The 16,612-nt window shown below is 31.6% G+C and overlaps 3 protein-coding genes across 17 annotated transcripts; 2 read left to right on the forward strand and 1 right to left on the reverse strand.

Annotated features, from left to right (window-relative positions):
• Positions 1-568: 568 nt before the first annotated feature.
• On the reverse strand, positions 569-1,995 carry LOC106775308. The gene is made up of 2 exons (XM_022787139.1): positions 1,704-1,995; positions 569-1,357 (listed from the first exon to the last, which is right to left on the reverse strand). Exons 1-2 carry the CDS (start codon positions 1,978-1,980, stop codon positions 1,191-1,193), a joined length of 444 nt encoding a protein of 147 aa, XP_022642860.1. The 5' UTR covers positions 1,981-1,995; the 3' UTR covers positions 569-1,190.
• A 3,644-nt stretch (positions 1,996-5,639) lies between these two features.
• On the forward strand, positions 5,640-9,459 carry LOC106774391 (F-box protein At5g49610-like). 8 transcript variants are annotated; one of them, XR_001376737.2, is made up of 4 exons: positions 5,640-7,260; positions 7,557-7,629; positions 8,132-8,162; positions 9,082-9,459. XR_001376737.2 is itself a non-coding variant. In XM_022786778.1 (2 exons), exon 1 carries the CDS (start codon positions 6,150-6,152, stop codon positions 7,230-7,232), a length of 1,083 nt encoding a protein of 360 aa, XP_022642499.1. In that variant the 5' UTR covers positions 5,640-6,149; the 3' UTR covers positions 7,233-7,260; positions 9,082-9,459. The 8 variants fall into 8 exon arrangements, 1 of the variants encoding a protein (XP_022642499.1); XR_002669857.1 differs by having other exon boundaries at positions 5,640-7,629; positions 8,276-9,459; XR_002669856.1 differs by having other exon boundaries at positions 5,640-7,629.
• A 2,891-nt stretch (positions 9,460-12,350) lies between these two features.
• On the forward strand, positions 12,351-16,170 carry LOC106774420 (F-box protein At5g49610-like). Of its 8 annotated transcripts, XR_001376738.2 has the most exons (4): positions 12,351-13,971; positions 14,268-14,340; positions 14,843-14,873; positions 15,793-16,170. XR_001376738.2 is itself a non-coding variant. In XM_022786785.1 (2 exons), exon 1 carries the CDS (start codon positions 12,861-12,863, stop codon positions 13,941-13,943), a length of 1,083 nt encoding a protein of 360 aa, XP_022642506.1. In that variant the 5' UTR covers positions 12,351-12,860; the 3' UTR covers positions 13,944-13,971; positions 15,793-16,170. The 8 variants fall into 8 exon arrangements, 1 of the variants encoding a protein (XP_022642506.1); XR_002669864.1 differs by having other exon boundaries at positions 12,351-14,340; positions 14,987-16,170; XR_002669863.1 differs by having other exon boundaries at positions 12,351-14,340.
• The last annotated feature ends 442 nt before the right edge of the window (positions 16,171-16,612 follow it).

Consider the following 16,612-nt stretch of genomic DNA (forward strand, 5'->3'; position numbering starts at 1 on the left):
CTGTTAGCTTGGTCTACCACGTGATTGATGGAAACAATATGTTAGACATCTGAAATGGAATATGGTTAAAAACACATAAATTCCACCCCACCCTCTTGTTTTTTTTATGATGCCAGACATGTTTGATATGTTGCTGTGTAGAAAATGAATTGAAGGAGAAAGTGGTAATTTGAGAAGTATTATTCTTCACTATTTGAGGGTGGTAGGTGTGTGTGGCAGCCCCATCAAAAACATTGGGATGTGTAATATTCCTTATGGGCTCAGGTTGTATTCTATCCCAAAGTGCTTGTCCTTCCCCTGCCATGTGAAAGGAATGGCTGAAGCACCCTTCCAAATCAAGAGAGCTAAAGGGAAATTGGGTTTTCAGAGTCAAATTTGCTGTCATCTCACTTGCTACGAAAGTTATCACACTTTCACACTTGGTGGTGTGCTCTATGTAGTAGATAATTGAACATTTGCATTTCAAATTACACTATAAGAATGAAAAGAGAGAAAGAAAGGTCTAGTACTAAGCAAGAGTAGGGTGATTCATTCTTCTACTTGATGTGATTCAATTGGAGAGAGTGTGTGACTTTAATGTCTTTCAGTTCTCTGTATTGGATGGAGAGATGGGGGCTCTAGCAGCCTAGGACACATGTAGTGCCAAATTGAGCTCACTCATGACATTTATCTTACTTATTTTGCATAAAAGAAAAAAATCAAATCATTAAGATAAGGACCACGACCAAGTATGCTAGCAGCTGCACAAACTACAAGCTACATTGATTTCTCACAGGTAAAAGAACAACAAAATAAAATATACCCAGATTGTACTTCTGGAAACCATGGTCTCCGAATAGCTAGCAGATTTGAAGAACCCCCATTTAGCGAGGTTCTTTGAAGCCATGACATGATATTAGTTGTTGCATCTTGGTAGGCAAAAAATGTAACAGCTCAGGAGGGATAGAGAAGGAAGGAGAGGATGAATTGGGTGGCAACGGGGAAAGGAGGAGATCAAACTCTATATCAGTGGTTTGTGATATAGAGTTTTCCATATAAGCAAAAACAAAGAAAATAGATAGGGTGTGAGGTCTTACAAGGTCAAGAAAAGGCCTTACAAGGTCAAGAAGAGTCCAAGAAAAAACAAAAAAAGTGTGACGAAGAAGGAAGAAGAAAGAAGGTAGTAAAAGCTCAGATAGGATAGCACCAGATTAGAGTGAAGCTCCTGCTGCTGCTGCCACCAATCCAGGAGAATTGTCAGCTCCAATTTCAGAGCCACTAATGGCTTCTTTTTGGTCACATCTCCCAATTCTCAGAGGGTTGACCATGGCTACCTTGCTGCTAGTCACGTGCATGATGAGAAAACCCTTATGGGGACCTGCATCATGTATCATGCTCTTATTTAGTGCAGAGAATAATGAAGAAGAATGGCAGGGCCAGAAGCAGGAGCCAGCTTTAGATTAGATAAAAAGTAGCAAGGAGAGAAAAAAAGTGAGTAAAAAACAATTAAAAGAATACAAGAGAATATCTTCCATTTACATAAAGTAAAATAGTTCAGTCAGTCACAGAATAATTATCTTATATAGCATAAGCTGAACTACCACAAAAAATACACCTTTAACATGAATTACACATATTAAAAAGGTTCAGGATAACTTTGCAAGCTATGACTCTAGGTGATGCAAATTTTATCCTGCAAGTTCAACTCATGCTAACAGTGGTACCTTCAACAACAAACCCGTCTTTCGGTTCCATCTTTGAAGAGGGTGAAAGGAGAGAGAAAGGGAAGACAGAAAAAAAAAAAAAAAAAGTGAGAGTGAGGGCGAAAGAGAGAAGGAACTTTTTGTTATGGTAAGATCGGAGGAAATGGAGGAAATGCAGAGGTTTATATGGAGGAAAAAAGGAAAGATGAGTGCATGAGGCTGCCAGTGGGCTTTCCCAATGGACCTGATTGCGACAGGTCCAAGATCCGGAAAGATCTAAACGGACCTGTGACGTCATCAGGGCCCAGTGTAAGGGAAAAATGTTAAATGTTGGAAATGTAGTTTTTTGTGGCTGACTTAACAAAGGAGAAGATGAAATCATTTTTTGTTGTGCATCGCATTTGTTTTTATTTTTGCTTTTCAAGAATTTCCGTTTCTCATCAAAGTTATTAAGCAATTGTGATGATTTCCTTAAAAACATTTTTATAAGCAGTGACATTGCTAAAGTAGTAAAGTGGAGAACATTAGACAGTGAATCAGAGCATGTTTCAATGAATAATAATATAAATATTAACTGATAAAGTTATACTCATAATATTCTTAAAATTCTTTTATTGAGTGCAGTGTTTGTGCTTGAGTTGAAATCCGTACGGAAGGCGGACAAAAGGGTCTTCAGGTTTTCTGTGGGCCATGTGGGTGGCTGTAGTTGTGTCCCAGTGTTGGTCGTATGCTTTCCCCAAGCTACCATTTTTCTGAGTGCAAATTCAAACTCACCATGGCAGATTGCTCCTTCTATAACCTTTTAAAAATATTTCATATTTGTTTAATCACAAATCTATGTTCATCCTCATGTTTCCAGCTCAATTTTACTTTTTAAAACTTTTACTTTTAATATAACACATTTAAAAAATAATACATCACTATAACTCTAACTAAAATTCATTTTAAATACTTTGAAGTTAATTATAAATATTATGATTTTAAATATATGTATTATATCACCGCCTTGTTAGTGATGAATCAAGTAGTCTAGGATTAATTTGTTATGCTAATCGTTCTATCAGACTTCGAAGATGATTGAATAATTAAATATCCTTAAAAATCTTAAGCATTATCCAAAATCAAATTTACAGGAAAAATGTGCTTACCAGATATTAAGTCATGATTATAATTATGTAAATTACAAACTCGTGTTGAAATATGTAAATATGAGTATGAGGTAAGAGATAGGTGATTGAATATATTATGAATTTAAGATTTTATTATGATAATTATTGATCATGTCACTAATTTAAATATTGGAGTATTTTTGATAGATATCCAGTGTTTGATTTGAGTTGGAACATTAAAGACCTAGAAAAACTCTGTAATGGAAATCGAAGACAATATTAAAAAGTTTTTTAAAGAAAAATGTGAATGAGTGTTTTGATTATGATCCCTTACTACACACCTTAAACAATATATATATATATATATATATATATATATATATTTTTTATGTTATGCTTTCTAAATTTTATTTAAATTGGTTACGTACTTTTTTTTATGTATGATTTTGAGCATTTTATTGTTAGATCATATTAAATAAAACATTTTGTTTCAGTGTTCACTAAATAAGTGTATTTAAAACAGCATATTCTATATACCAAATTTTAACACATAGTTGCAATACCATAAAAAAATCATTAATATGAGACTGAAAGAAAGTAGGATGTGAAGGATTATGGCAGTTGAAAATCTTAGTTGCAACACAGTCTCCAAAGTAAGATGGTCAAACAAGTTAGAAAGTCACACCCTCCCCAATTTCTTGGCTTCTTAACTTGATAATTAAATATGACTTAGTGCTTTTTAGAGTGAGGTATATATAGCAGTAAATTAATTAATGTGAAGGATTTCATAGGTACTACTTATGGATTGACCAAAAGTCTTTGTACCCTATGGTAGGGTCAAGTGTCCCCACATCCCTTTTGCTCTCTGCTAAAGTCTAATATCTGAGACACTCACCAAACACATCATATAATTCAAAGTGTGTAGTGTGATGCGGTGAAAATGAAGAAAGAAAATGAAAAAAAGAAAAGGTCCTCCTCTTTTTTTAGCGTTATTCTCTACCACATGTTAAAAGTTTCACATCGACTAGAAATAAAATCAATTCATAATATATATATATGAGATGTAAACTTTATCTTATAAACCGATTTTGTAGGATTGAGTTAGGCCTAAACTCACCTTCTAATATGAGTCATGATTAGAATCTATTCTACCGAGTTCTAAATGAGCATTTCTCTTTTCACCCGTTGTCGGACGACTATTGGACCACCCAATTTCTATCATTATACACGAGATATTTATATTTTGGCGTGAAGGAAATGTTCCTTAAATGGTTTCAAAATCCCTTCTCAAAAAGTTTTTTTAATATATTTCAACATTCATTAAAAAAAAAATTTCAACGATTTCAAAATCTGTTTGAACAATTTTTTAAAAACTTTAATGAATTTTAAAACCCATTAAAAATTTGAAAAATTCTTCAACGATGAAATTTAATAAAGAATTTTTTCATCAATAAATTTCAAAATTTGTTAAATAAAAGAAGTAGGAGTGTATGATTTTTTGAAATATAAAAGATAGTTTTAAAACTTTTTAAAAATATGGTAATACATATAGCAAGAGGTAGTATAAGGATTAACCTTGGTTCTTTTATTCATTGAGATATACTTTAGGCCCAGAACATTAAAACGAGACCAAACAATGAAGTAATAGATCCAATGAAGATCTAAACTAGCAATAATATATACAAAGTTTTTGCTTTTTGCAGCCACACAAATTCTTGGCACATCCTAAATTTTGAAAATGACTATTTTATCTATTAGAAAAATGACTTTCATTTAAATGTTGAAAAAGTTCCCGGAATAACAATTTTGGAACAAGACTCCTATAATAGATTTTTTGGAGTAAAAGTTTCGAAATAGAATGTGTCAAATGTATTTTGTAGTAAGATTTTAAGAATAATTTTTTTGGAATGCGTATAGTCTCTTTCGAAATGTGTTTCTTTTTTGTATTTTCTCTCTTTTTCTTTTTCTATATTTCGTCGATTTTTGAAGAAACCAGGTATCATGCCAGTGTGTAGGAAGTGAGGAGCCTTAGCAATGTTGGTTAGTATTTCAAAAAATGTTTGATACATGTATATTCCAATTATTGTATATTTCCACCTATTATTGTATGCAATAAATAAACTTTTTAATCAAATTAAATATATTCCAATTATCTTAAATTATCTTTTGATCACAAATTGTAATTTAAAAAAATCTCATATTATTAAAAAAGAACTAAAATGTATATGGACAAGAGGAATACTTTGTCATAGAATTCAATTATAAGAAACTTTTAAAAGACCATTAAAATAGGATCCTTTATTGAAAATACAAACATATCAAATTTAAAGATAATTATTAACTATAATGTCAAGTGTATTTTATAAGTCTCACCTCTTTCATCACTTACTTTTTATACTTTAATTATTCTCAAATTTAATATTTTTTTACCGAGATACAATTAATTAGTTTATTATTATTTTATCTTACACTAGTGCATTGAACTGTATCATATATGTGGAGATTTATAATTCGTAAATTAAATTTTATAGTGCCCTTTTAAATATCGTGTTTATACCAAATTTTTTAACTAAAATTTCAGTTTGATAGCAAACAAGTAAAAGAATAAAAATGATTGTTTTTGGTTAATACAATTAAGTTAAAATTGATTATTTTTTAAGTAGTGTGATTCAGTTAAAAATTAATTTTTAAGAAGTTAGATATTCCTTAATTAATAAAATATTTATACTGTTGAATGTTAGAAAAACACCATAATATTATAATGAATAGAAATTTATTAATTATATAATTTTTAAAAATTTATTTGACAGAATACATAGTTCTTATGAGGTACTTGCCAGATGAACTAAACAAAATAAAACCCTGAATTGGTCTTAATTCTGCATTCATCACATCAAATACATCCTAAGTTTACTCGTTTATGTCTACTTCTCATTCTTCACATACCATGTTCCTTCGATTCGATCCCCTTCTCTTTTCTTCTATCTTCTCTCCCTCTATTTTCATTGTGCGACCAAGTTCGTATTTCCAATCATTAACTTCTAAACGTTTTCGGGTAAACGCTTAGCCATATTATATATTCAATCTTGCGTGTGTGGCGATAATGACGACATATCCCCCATTATTTTTTTCAAACGTAAAGGGGATTTGAAGACCCATTGTTCGCTTTCCCATTCTCCAACCATCGCAAACCCACCACCGCCCAAAAGGTGAATCCTTTCTTCATCGGATACCCCGAATTTTGTTCCGGTAAGAAAAGATCGAAATTTTAACTTTGTTCTTTTGGGTACCCGAGCGTTTATTTCGTGTAAAGAAATCTGCTATTCATGTTCTGATTTCGTATTTGAGGTTCTCCGTTATGGATATGCGAGGAGATGGGATTTTCCCGGATGAGGTTGTCATTCAGATTCTTGCAAGGTTGCCTGTGAAGTCCCTTTTCAGGTTCAAAACCGTGTGCAAACTGTGGAATAGGTTGTCTTTGGATAAGTATTTTGTTCAACTCTACAATGAGGTTTCTAGGAAGAACCCCATGATTCTGGTCGAGGTTTCTGATTCGTATGGGTCCAAATCTAGCTTAATATGTGTTGATAATTTAAGGGGCGTGTCTGAATTTTCACTGAGTTTCTTGAATGATAGAGTTAAGGTTCGAGCATCTTGTAATGGCTTGCTGTGTTGCTCTAGTATTCCTGATAAGGGTGTCTTCTATGTCTGCAATCCGGTCACTCGCGAGTACCGGTTGCTTCCCAAGAGTAGGGAAAGGCCTGTGACTCGGTTTTATCCGGATGGTGAGGCTACCTTGGTTGGCTTGGCCTGTGATTCTTCTTATCAGAAGTTCAATGTTGTTCTGGCGGGTTACCATCGCACTTTTGGTCATAGGCCAGATGGGAGTTTCATATGTTTGGTGTTTAATTCTGAGTTGAACAAGTGGAGAAAGTTTGTCTCATTACAAGATGACCATTTCACTCACATGAATAAGAACCAGGTTGTTTTTATCAATAATGCTCTGCACTGGTTGACAGTTAGCTCTACTTATATACTTGTGCTTGATTTAAGTTGTGACGTTTGGAGGAAGATGCAACTACCTTATGACTTGATTTATGGAAATGGTTATAGGATTTATCTCTTGGACTTTGATGGCTGCTTGTCTGTTATTAAAATTTCAGAAGCATGGATGAATATATGGGTGCTAAAAGATTACTGGAAAGATGAATGGTGTATGGTGGATAAGGTGAGTCTGAGGTGTATCAGAGGAATGGTGCCAGGCATTTTCCCGATCAGTCAGACAGGTGAATATATTTTTTTGGCAACTCATAAGCAGATTTTGGTGTATCATTGCAAGAGTCAAGTTTGGAAAGAAATGTACTCTGTGAAGTATAGCTCTACACTCCCATTATGGTTTTCTGCTCATGCATATCGCAGCACAATGTTCTCATGCAACTGAGTCAGGGTGACTTCATCAAATAACTTTTGTACGTACATTTTTAGTTACAAGTGTTTTATATTCATTTAAGCCAATGTTATTTGCTTTAGATATCATTTGTTTCTGGTAGTCATGCTAAAACTATGGTGTTGGCTTTGCCATGGAAGTTCCATTATATTGTTCCACTGCTGTCTCTTGTAACCGAGTTGTGGCTTCAATAAATAGCCTTTGTACATAGATTTGTGGTTGCGTCTGATACCTATTTAGCCAATTATTGTTTGCTGAAGATATTGTATTTTCTGATGCATTTTATTTTAAAATTATTTCATTGACTTTGCCATGAAGGTCCTATCACAAATATTTTAGCATCATCTATTGGATTTATCTGTTCACTCGCACAAAACAAAGTATGAAACAGGTGAGATTTATCTCTCTATCAACTAAATCTTGTGGCGATGGTAATTGTTAGCCATTTTTATGTATTTGATGTGGTGGATACCTGATAATTCCAAAATGATTAGGATTGCTATGGGCCTTTTTAGAAGAGCATCACCATAAGTTCCTTTTGGGAGAGAAAACTATGGGGAAAAACTGAAATTAGCTTCTCTTTTGCATAAACTAAATTATAGAAGTTCTCTCATATAAACTTCTCTAAATTTTTAATTTGCACATAAGCTAATTTTAGCTTATGGAGAACTTAATTTCAGTTTTCTCTATGGAAAAGTTTGTCCAAACAAAACCCTTTTTTTTTATTTAAATGGTCAGTTATTTTAGTTTTTTTTGTTCATTTTTCTTTCCTTATTCTGATAATATCCGCATATAGAATTCCTGATTTCAAAAACTTTATATCATTATATTTTGTTTGGATAATTGGTAGTTATGATCCCATTGATCAGAAGTTTCTTTATTTTATCATGTAGGTACCATATTGTTAGAGATTTTATCATTCAGGTACCATATTGTTAGATATAATCCTATTAATTTGGGTTCTCTTTCTCCCTTATCAAGTAGGATAATTCTTAGTTATGATGCTCTTAACGATGGATCTTTGTGGCCTTTTATAGGACAGACCTATTTGGAATATTACCAAGACAAGTTATTTTTCAGAAAAGAAAAAAACTCACGTTTGTCAAAACTATTGAGTGGGATAATTTCTGATCAGTAACACTGTAAAAAAAATTAAACTAGGAGTGCATGTAAATTATATGTAGTGTATACCCTGTTCACTAAATAGCCAGTTACGTATTTATTCTATTTTATGTTATCTAATTTTCTTTTCAAGCTTAAACAGTCCAACTTTAGCATGTCTGGTTTCAGGAACCTATAACTAAATACTGGGTTTGTTATATTTATTTGCAATATTCACATGCAACTTCGTAAATTACATACTATTTTTCTTTTCTCTTGGTATGAAACAACATGAGTTGAATTTATAGTTAGCGCTTGGTAGATATCCAGACCCTTCTATTTACGTAGGCGAATTTAGCATTCTTGCTATTTAAAAACACGTTTGCTTGTGAATAAAACAATTAAACACTATAATCAGTGAGTCAGCACTCAGCAGCAGTTTATCATCACTGTGCAAATTCATGCTCATTGATAACACTTGCTGGTTGTTACATGAAATGACAATTTTTTTCACATGTAGTATCTGTACTTCTTTAGTCGAAACTATCACTATTTTGTGACAAGCACGAAACACTTTTAGTAGCCATTCTTCTGATTGTGCAGTTTTTTATCTGATAATGTCATATAAAGCCTATGTAAATATATTGCTCCAGTAATGCAAAGCACTAGTTGTCTAGGACCTGCAGATTTCACTTTGTTCTGTTTTGGAAATTTAATAATGCATATTATGAAATGCTGCAAGGCAACAACATGGATCTCATGTAGCGGTTTCATGCAACAAAACATTTCTTTGAGACTATTTGGTGGACAGAATAAAAGTTTGTTGGATAGCCTGTGTGAGCAACACAGTTGAATCACTTCCCCCTTGCAGAATGAAGACGGTTTGATCTTTCACATAGGTAGGATTCACATGTGATTATGTGACCTAAAGAAAAATAAAATTAGAATTGATCTCATGGTTATTTTGTGCATGTCAATATAGTAGTCAGTAGAGAAAAATATCAGTTTTGGTCTGAATTGGTTAAATGAAGATACGTTTTTTCATGTTCTTGTTTCATTTGACTATGACTGTCCTATTTAGGATGTTTTTGCTATATATTTCAAACTCCAACTTTCTCTACAGGTTGTTTGGAAGGTGTAAAATTCATAGGAAATTTTAGTACATGTGACCAAGCATACCTTATTTTTTTCATTAACATTGTTATAAACAAAAGAAAATGTATATCGTACATTCACATTACTGCACGATCCTTTCCTTCTCGTGAACCTTTGACATTTCCGTTTTCTGCACTTTCTCTTTTTACACGTAAATGTAACAATTAATTTTATTTATTTAATTAAAATATTAATTAATTAATTAAAATTTTTAAAAACTTATATATAATTAAATATGTTTTAAATTTTTGTTTATAAATATACATATATATATATATATATATATATATATATATATATATATATATATATATATATATATAAAAAAAGATAAATTAAAAAAAGAAAGTGACGGTCCAANATATATATATATATATATATATATATATATTTTTTATGTTATGCTTTCTAAATTTTATTTAAATTGGTTACGTACTTTTTTTTATGTATGATTTTGAGCATTTTATTGTTAGATCATATTAAATAAAACATTTTGTTTCAGTGTTCACTAAATAAGTGTATTTAAAACAGCATATTCTATATACCAAATTTTAACACATAGTTGCAATACCATAAAAAAATCATTAATATGAGACTGAAAGAAAGTAGGATGTGAAGGATTATGGCAGTTGAAAATCTTAGTTGCAACACAGTCTCCAAAGTAAGATGGTCAAACAAGTTAGAAAGTCACACCCTCCCCAATTTCTTGGCTTCTTAACTTGATAATTAAATATGACTTAGTGCTTTTTAGAGTGAGGTATATATAGCAGTAAATTAATTAATGTGAAGGATTTCATAGGTACTACTTATGGATTGACCAAAAGTCTTTGTACCCTATGGTAGGGTCAAGTGTCCCCACATCCCTTTTGCTCTCTGCTAAAGTCTAATATCTGAGACACTCACCAAACACATCATATAATTCAAAGTGTGTAGTGTGATGCGGTGAAAATGAAGAAAGAAAATGAAAAAAAGAAAAGGTCCTCCTCTTTTTTTAGCGTTATTCTCTACCACATGTTAAAAGTTTCACATCGACTAGAAATAAAATCAATTCATAATATATATATATGAGATGTAAACTTTATCTTATAAACCGATTTTGTAGGATTGAGTTAGGCCTAAACTCACCTTCTAATATGAGTCATGATTAGAATCTATTCTACCGAGTTCTAAATGAGCATTTCTCTTTTCACCCGTTGTCGGACGACTATTGGACCACCCAATTTCTATCATTATACACGAGATATTTATATTTTGGCGTGAAGGAAATGTTCCTTAAATGGTTTCAAAATCCCTTCTCAAAAAGTTTTTTTAATATATTTCAACATTCATTAAAAAAAAAATTTCAACGATTTCAAAATCTGTTTGAACAATTTTTTAAAAACTTTAATGAATTTTAAAACCCATTAAAAATTTGAAAAATTCTTCAACGATGAAATTTAATAAAGAATTTTTTCATCAATAAATTTCAAAATTTGTTAAATAAAAGAAGTAGGAGTGTATGATTTTTTGAAATATAAAAGATAGTTTTAAAACTTTTTAAAAATATGGTAATACATATAGCAAGAGGTAGTATAAGGATTAACCTTGGTTCTTTTATTCATTGAGATATACTTTAGGCCCAGAACATTAAAACGAGACCAAACAATGAAGTAATAGATCCAATGAAGATCTAAACTAGCAATAATATATACAAAGTTTTTGCTTTTTGCAGCCACACAAATTCTTGGCACATCCTAAATTTTGAAAATGACTATTTTATCTATTAGAAAAATGACTTTCATTTAAATGTTGAAAAAGTTCCCGGAATAACAATTTTGGAACAAGACTCCTATAATAGATTTTTTGGAGTAAAAGTTTCGAAATAGAATGTGTCAAATGTATTTTGTAGTAAGATTTTAAGAATAATTTTTTTGGAATGCGTATAGTCTCTTTCGAAATGTGTTTCTTTTTTGTATTTTCTCTCTTTTTCTTTTTCTATATTTCGTCGATTTTTGAAGAAACCAGGTATCATGCCAGTGTGTAGGAAGTGAGGAGCCTTAGCAATGTTGGTTAGTATTTCAAAAAATGTTTGATACATGTATATTCCAATTATTGTATATTTCCACCTATTATTGTATGCAATAAATAAACTTTTTAATCAAATTAAATATATTCCAATTATCTTAAATTATCTTTTGATCACAAATTGTAATTTAAAAAAATCTCATATTATTAAAAAAGAACTAAAATGTATATGGACAAGAGGAATACTTTGTCATAGAATTCAATTATAAGAAACTTTTAAAAGACCATTAAAATAGGATCCTTTATTGAAAATACAAACATATCAAATTTAAAGATAATTATTAACTATAATGTCAAGTGTATTTTATAAGTCTCACCTCTTTCATCACTTACTTTTTATACTTTAATTATTCTCAAATTTAATATTTTTTTACCGAGATACAATTAATTAGTTTATTATTATTTTATCTTACACTAGTGCATTGAACTGTATCATATATGTGGAGATTTATAATTCGTAAATTAAATTTTATAGTGCCCTTTTAAATATCGTGTTTATACCAAATTTTTTAACTAAAATTTCAGTTTGATAGCAAACAAGTAAAAGAATAAAAATGATTGTTTTTGGTTAATACAATTAAGTTAAAATTGATTATTTTTTAAGTAGTGTGATTCAGTTAAAAATTAATTTTTAAGAAGTTAGATATTCCTTAATTAATAAAATATTTATACTGTTGAATGTTAGAAAAACACCATAATATTATAATGAATAGAAATTTATTAATTATATAATTTTTAAAAATTTATTTGACAGAATACATAGTTCTTATGAGGTACTTGCCAGATGAACTAAACAAAATAAAACCCTGAATTGGTCTTAATTCTGCATTCATCACATCAAATACATCCTAAGTTTACTCGTTTATGTCTACTTCTCATTCTTCACATACCATGTTCCTTCGATTCGATCCCCTTCTCTTTTCTTCTATCTTCTCTCCCTCTATTTTCATTGTGCGACCAAGTTCGTATTTCCAATCATTAACTTCTAAACGTTTTCGGGTAAACGCTTAGCCATATTATATATTCAATCTTGCGTGTGTGGCGATAATGACGACATATCCCCCATTATTTTTTTCAAACGTAAAGGGGATTTGAAGACCCATTGTTCGCTTTCCCATTCTCCAACCATCGCAAACCCACCACCGCCCAAAAGGTGAATCCTTTCTTCATCGGATACCCCGAATTTTGTTCCGGTAAGAAAAGATCGAAATTTTAACTTTGTTCTTTTGGGTACCCGAGCGTTTATTTCGTGTAAAGAAATCTGCTATTCATGTTCTGATTTCGTATTTGAGGTTCTCCGTTATGGATATGCGAGGAGATGGGATTTTCCCGGATGAGGTTGTCATTCAGATTCTTGCAAGGTTGCCTGTGAAGTCCCTTTTCAGGTTCAAAACCGTGTGCAAACTGTGGAATAGGTTGTCTTTGGATAAGTATTTTGTTCAACTCTACAATGAGGTTTCTAGGAAGAACCCCATGATTCTGGTCGAGGTTTCTGATTCGTATGGGTCCAAATCTAGCTTAATATGTGTTGATAATTTAAGGGGCGTGTCTGAATTTTCACTGAGTTTCTTGAATGATAGAGTTAAGGTTCGAGCATCTTGTAATGGCTTGCTGTGTTGCTCTAGTATTCCTGATAAGGGTGTCTTCTATGTCTGCAATCCGGTCACTCGCGAGTACCGGTTGCTTCCCAAGAGTAGGGAAAGGCCTGTGACTCGGTTTTATCCGGATGGTGAGGCTACCTTGGTTGGCTTGGCCTGTGATTCTTCTTATCAGAAGTTCAATGTTGTTCTGGCGGGTTACCATCGCACTTTTGGTCATAGGCCAGATGGGAGTTTCATATGTTTGGTGTTTAATTCTGAGTTGAACAAGTGGAGAAAGTTTGTCTCATTACAAGATGACCATTTCACTCACATGAATAAGAACCAGGTTGTTTTTATCAATAATGCTCTGCACTGGTTGACAGTTAGCTCTACTTATATACTTGTGCTTGATTTAAGTTGTGACGTTTGGAGGAAGATGCAACTACCTTATGACTTGATTTATGGAAATGGTTATAGGATTTATCTCTTGGACTTTGATGGCTGCTTGTCTGTTATTAAAATTTCAGAAGCATGGATGAATATATGGGTGCTAAAAGATTACTGGAAAGATGAATGGTGTATGGTGGATAAGGTGAGTCTGAGGTGTATCAGAGGAATGGTGCCAGGCATTTTCCCGATCAGTCAGACAGGTGAATATATTTTTTTGGCAACTCATAAGCAGATTTTGGTGTATCATTGCAAGAGTCAAGTTTGGAAAGAAATGTACTCTGTGAAGTATAGCTCTACACTCCCATTATGGTTTTCTGCTCATGCATATCGCAGCACAATGTTCTCATGCAACTGAGTCAGGGTGACTTCATCAAATAACTTTTGTACGTACATTTTTAGTTACAAGTGTTTTATATTCATTTAAGCCAATGTTATTTGCTTTAGATATCATTTGTTTCTGGTAGTCATGCTAAAACTATGGTGTTGGCTTTGCCATGGAAGTTCCATTATATTGTTCCACTGCTGTCTCTTGTAACCGAGTTGTGGCTTCAATAAATAGCCTTTGTACATAGATTTGTGGTTGCGTCTGATACCTATTTAGCCAATTATTGTTTGCTGAAGATATTGTATTTTCTGATGCATTTTATTTTAAAATTATTTCATTGACTTTGCCATGAAGGTCCTATCACAAATATTTTAGCATCATCTATTGGATTTATCTGTTCACTCGCACAAAACAAAGTATGAAACAGGTGAGATTTATCTCTCTATCAACTAAATCTTGTGGCGATGGTAATTGTTAGCCATTTTTATGTATTTGATGTGGTGGATACCTGATAATTCCAAAATGATTAGGATTGCTATGGGCCTTTTTAGAAGAGCATCACCATAAGTTCCTTTTGGGAGAGAAAACTATGGGGAAAAACTGAAATTAGCTTCTCTTTTGCATAAACTAAATTATAGAAGTTCTCTCATATAAACTTCTCTAAATTTTTAATTTGCACATAAGCTAATTTTAGCTTATGGAGAACTTAATTTCAGTTTTCTCTATGGAAAAGTTTGTCCAAACAAAACCCTTTTTTTTTATTTAAATGGTCAGTTATTTTAGTTTTTTTTGTTCATTTTTCTTTCCTTATTCTGATAATATCCGCATATAGAATTCCTGATTTCAAAAACTTTATATCATTATATTTTGTTTGGATAATTGGTAGTTATGATCCCATTGATCAGAAGTTTCTTTATTTTATCATGTAGGTACCATATTGTTAGAGATTTTATCATTCAGGTACCATATTGTTAGATATAATCCTATTAATTTGGGTTCTCTTTCTCCCTTATCAAGTAGGATAATTCTTAGTTATGATGCTCTTAACGATGGATCTTTGTGGCCTTTTATAGGACAGACCTATTTGGAATATTACCAAGACAAGTTATTTTTCAGAAAAGAAAAAAACTCACGTTTGTCAAAACTATTGAGTGGGATAATTTCTGATCAGTAACACTGTAAAAAAAATTAAACTAGGAGTGCATGTAAATTATATGTAGTGTATACCCTGTTCACTAAATAGCCAGTTACGTATTTATTCTATTTTATGTTATCTAATTTTCTTTTCAAGCTTAAACAGTCCAACTTTAGCATGTCTGGTTTCAGGAACCTATAACTAAATACTGGGTTTGTTATATTTATTTGCAATATTCACATGCAACTTCGTAAATTACATACTATTTTTCTTTTCTCTTGGTATGAAACAACATGAGTTGAATTTATAGTTAGCGCTTGGTAGATATCCAGACCCTTCTATTTACGTAGGCGAATTTAGCATTCTTGCTATTTAAAAACACGTTTGCTTGTGAATAAAACAATTAAACACTATAATCAGTGAGTCAGCACTCAGCAGCAGTTTATCATCACTGTGCAAATTCATGCTCATTGATAACACTTGCTGGTTGTTACATGAAATGACAATTTTTTTCACATGTAGTATCTGTACTTCTTTAGTCGAAACTATCACTATTTTGTGACAAGCACGAAACACTTTTAGTAGCCATTCTTCTGATTGTGCAGTTTTTTATCTGATAATGTCATATAAAGCCTATGTAAATATATTGCTCCAGTAATGCAAAGCACTAGTTGTCTAGGACCTGCAGATTTCACTTTGTTCTGTTTTGGAAATTTAATAATGCATATTATGAAATGCTGCAAGGCAACAACATGGATCTCATGTAGCGGTTTCATGCAACAAAACATTTCTTTGAGACTATTTGGTGGACAGAATAAAAGTTTGTTGGATAGCCTGTGTGAGCAACACAGTTGAATCACTTCCCCCTTGCAGAATGAAGACGGTTTGATCTTTCACATAGGTAGGATTCACATGTGATTATGTGACCTAAAGAAAAATAAAATTAGAATTGATCTCATGGTTATTTTGTGCATGTCAATATAGTAGTCAGTAGAGAAAAATATCAGTTTTGGTCTGAATTGGTTAAATGAAGATACGTTTTTTCATGTTCTTGTTTCATTTGACTATGACTGTCCTATTTAGGATGTTTTTGCTATATATTTCAAACTCCAACTTTCTCTACAGGTTGTTTGGAAGGTGTAAAATTCATAGGAAATTTTAGTACATGTGACCAAGCATACCTTATTTTTTTCATTAACATTGTTATAAACAAAAGAAAATGTATATCGTACATTCACATTACTGCACGATCCTTTCCTTCTCGTGAACCTTTGACATTTCCGTTTTCTGCACTTTCTCTTTTTACACGTAAATGTAACAATTAATTTTATTTATTTAATTAAAATATTAATTAATTAATTAAAATTTTTAAAAACTTATATATAATTAAATATGTTTTAAATTTTTTTTTATATATATATATATATATATATATATATATATATATATATATATATATATATATATATATACATATAAAAGAAAAGATAAATTAAAAAAAGAAAGTGACGGTCCAATTCGTCCTATAAAAAATAAGTTTAAATTTATGAATCGATTTTTTTTG

Source organism: Vigna radiata, chromosome 10 (assembly GCF_000741045.1).
Source record: "Vigna radiata var. radiata cultivar VC1973A chromosome 10, Vradiata_ver6, whole genome shotgun sequence".
Classification (NCBI taxonomy): Eukaryota; Viridiplantae; Streptophyta; class Magnoliopsida; order Fabales; family Fabaceae; genus Vigna; species Vigna radiata.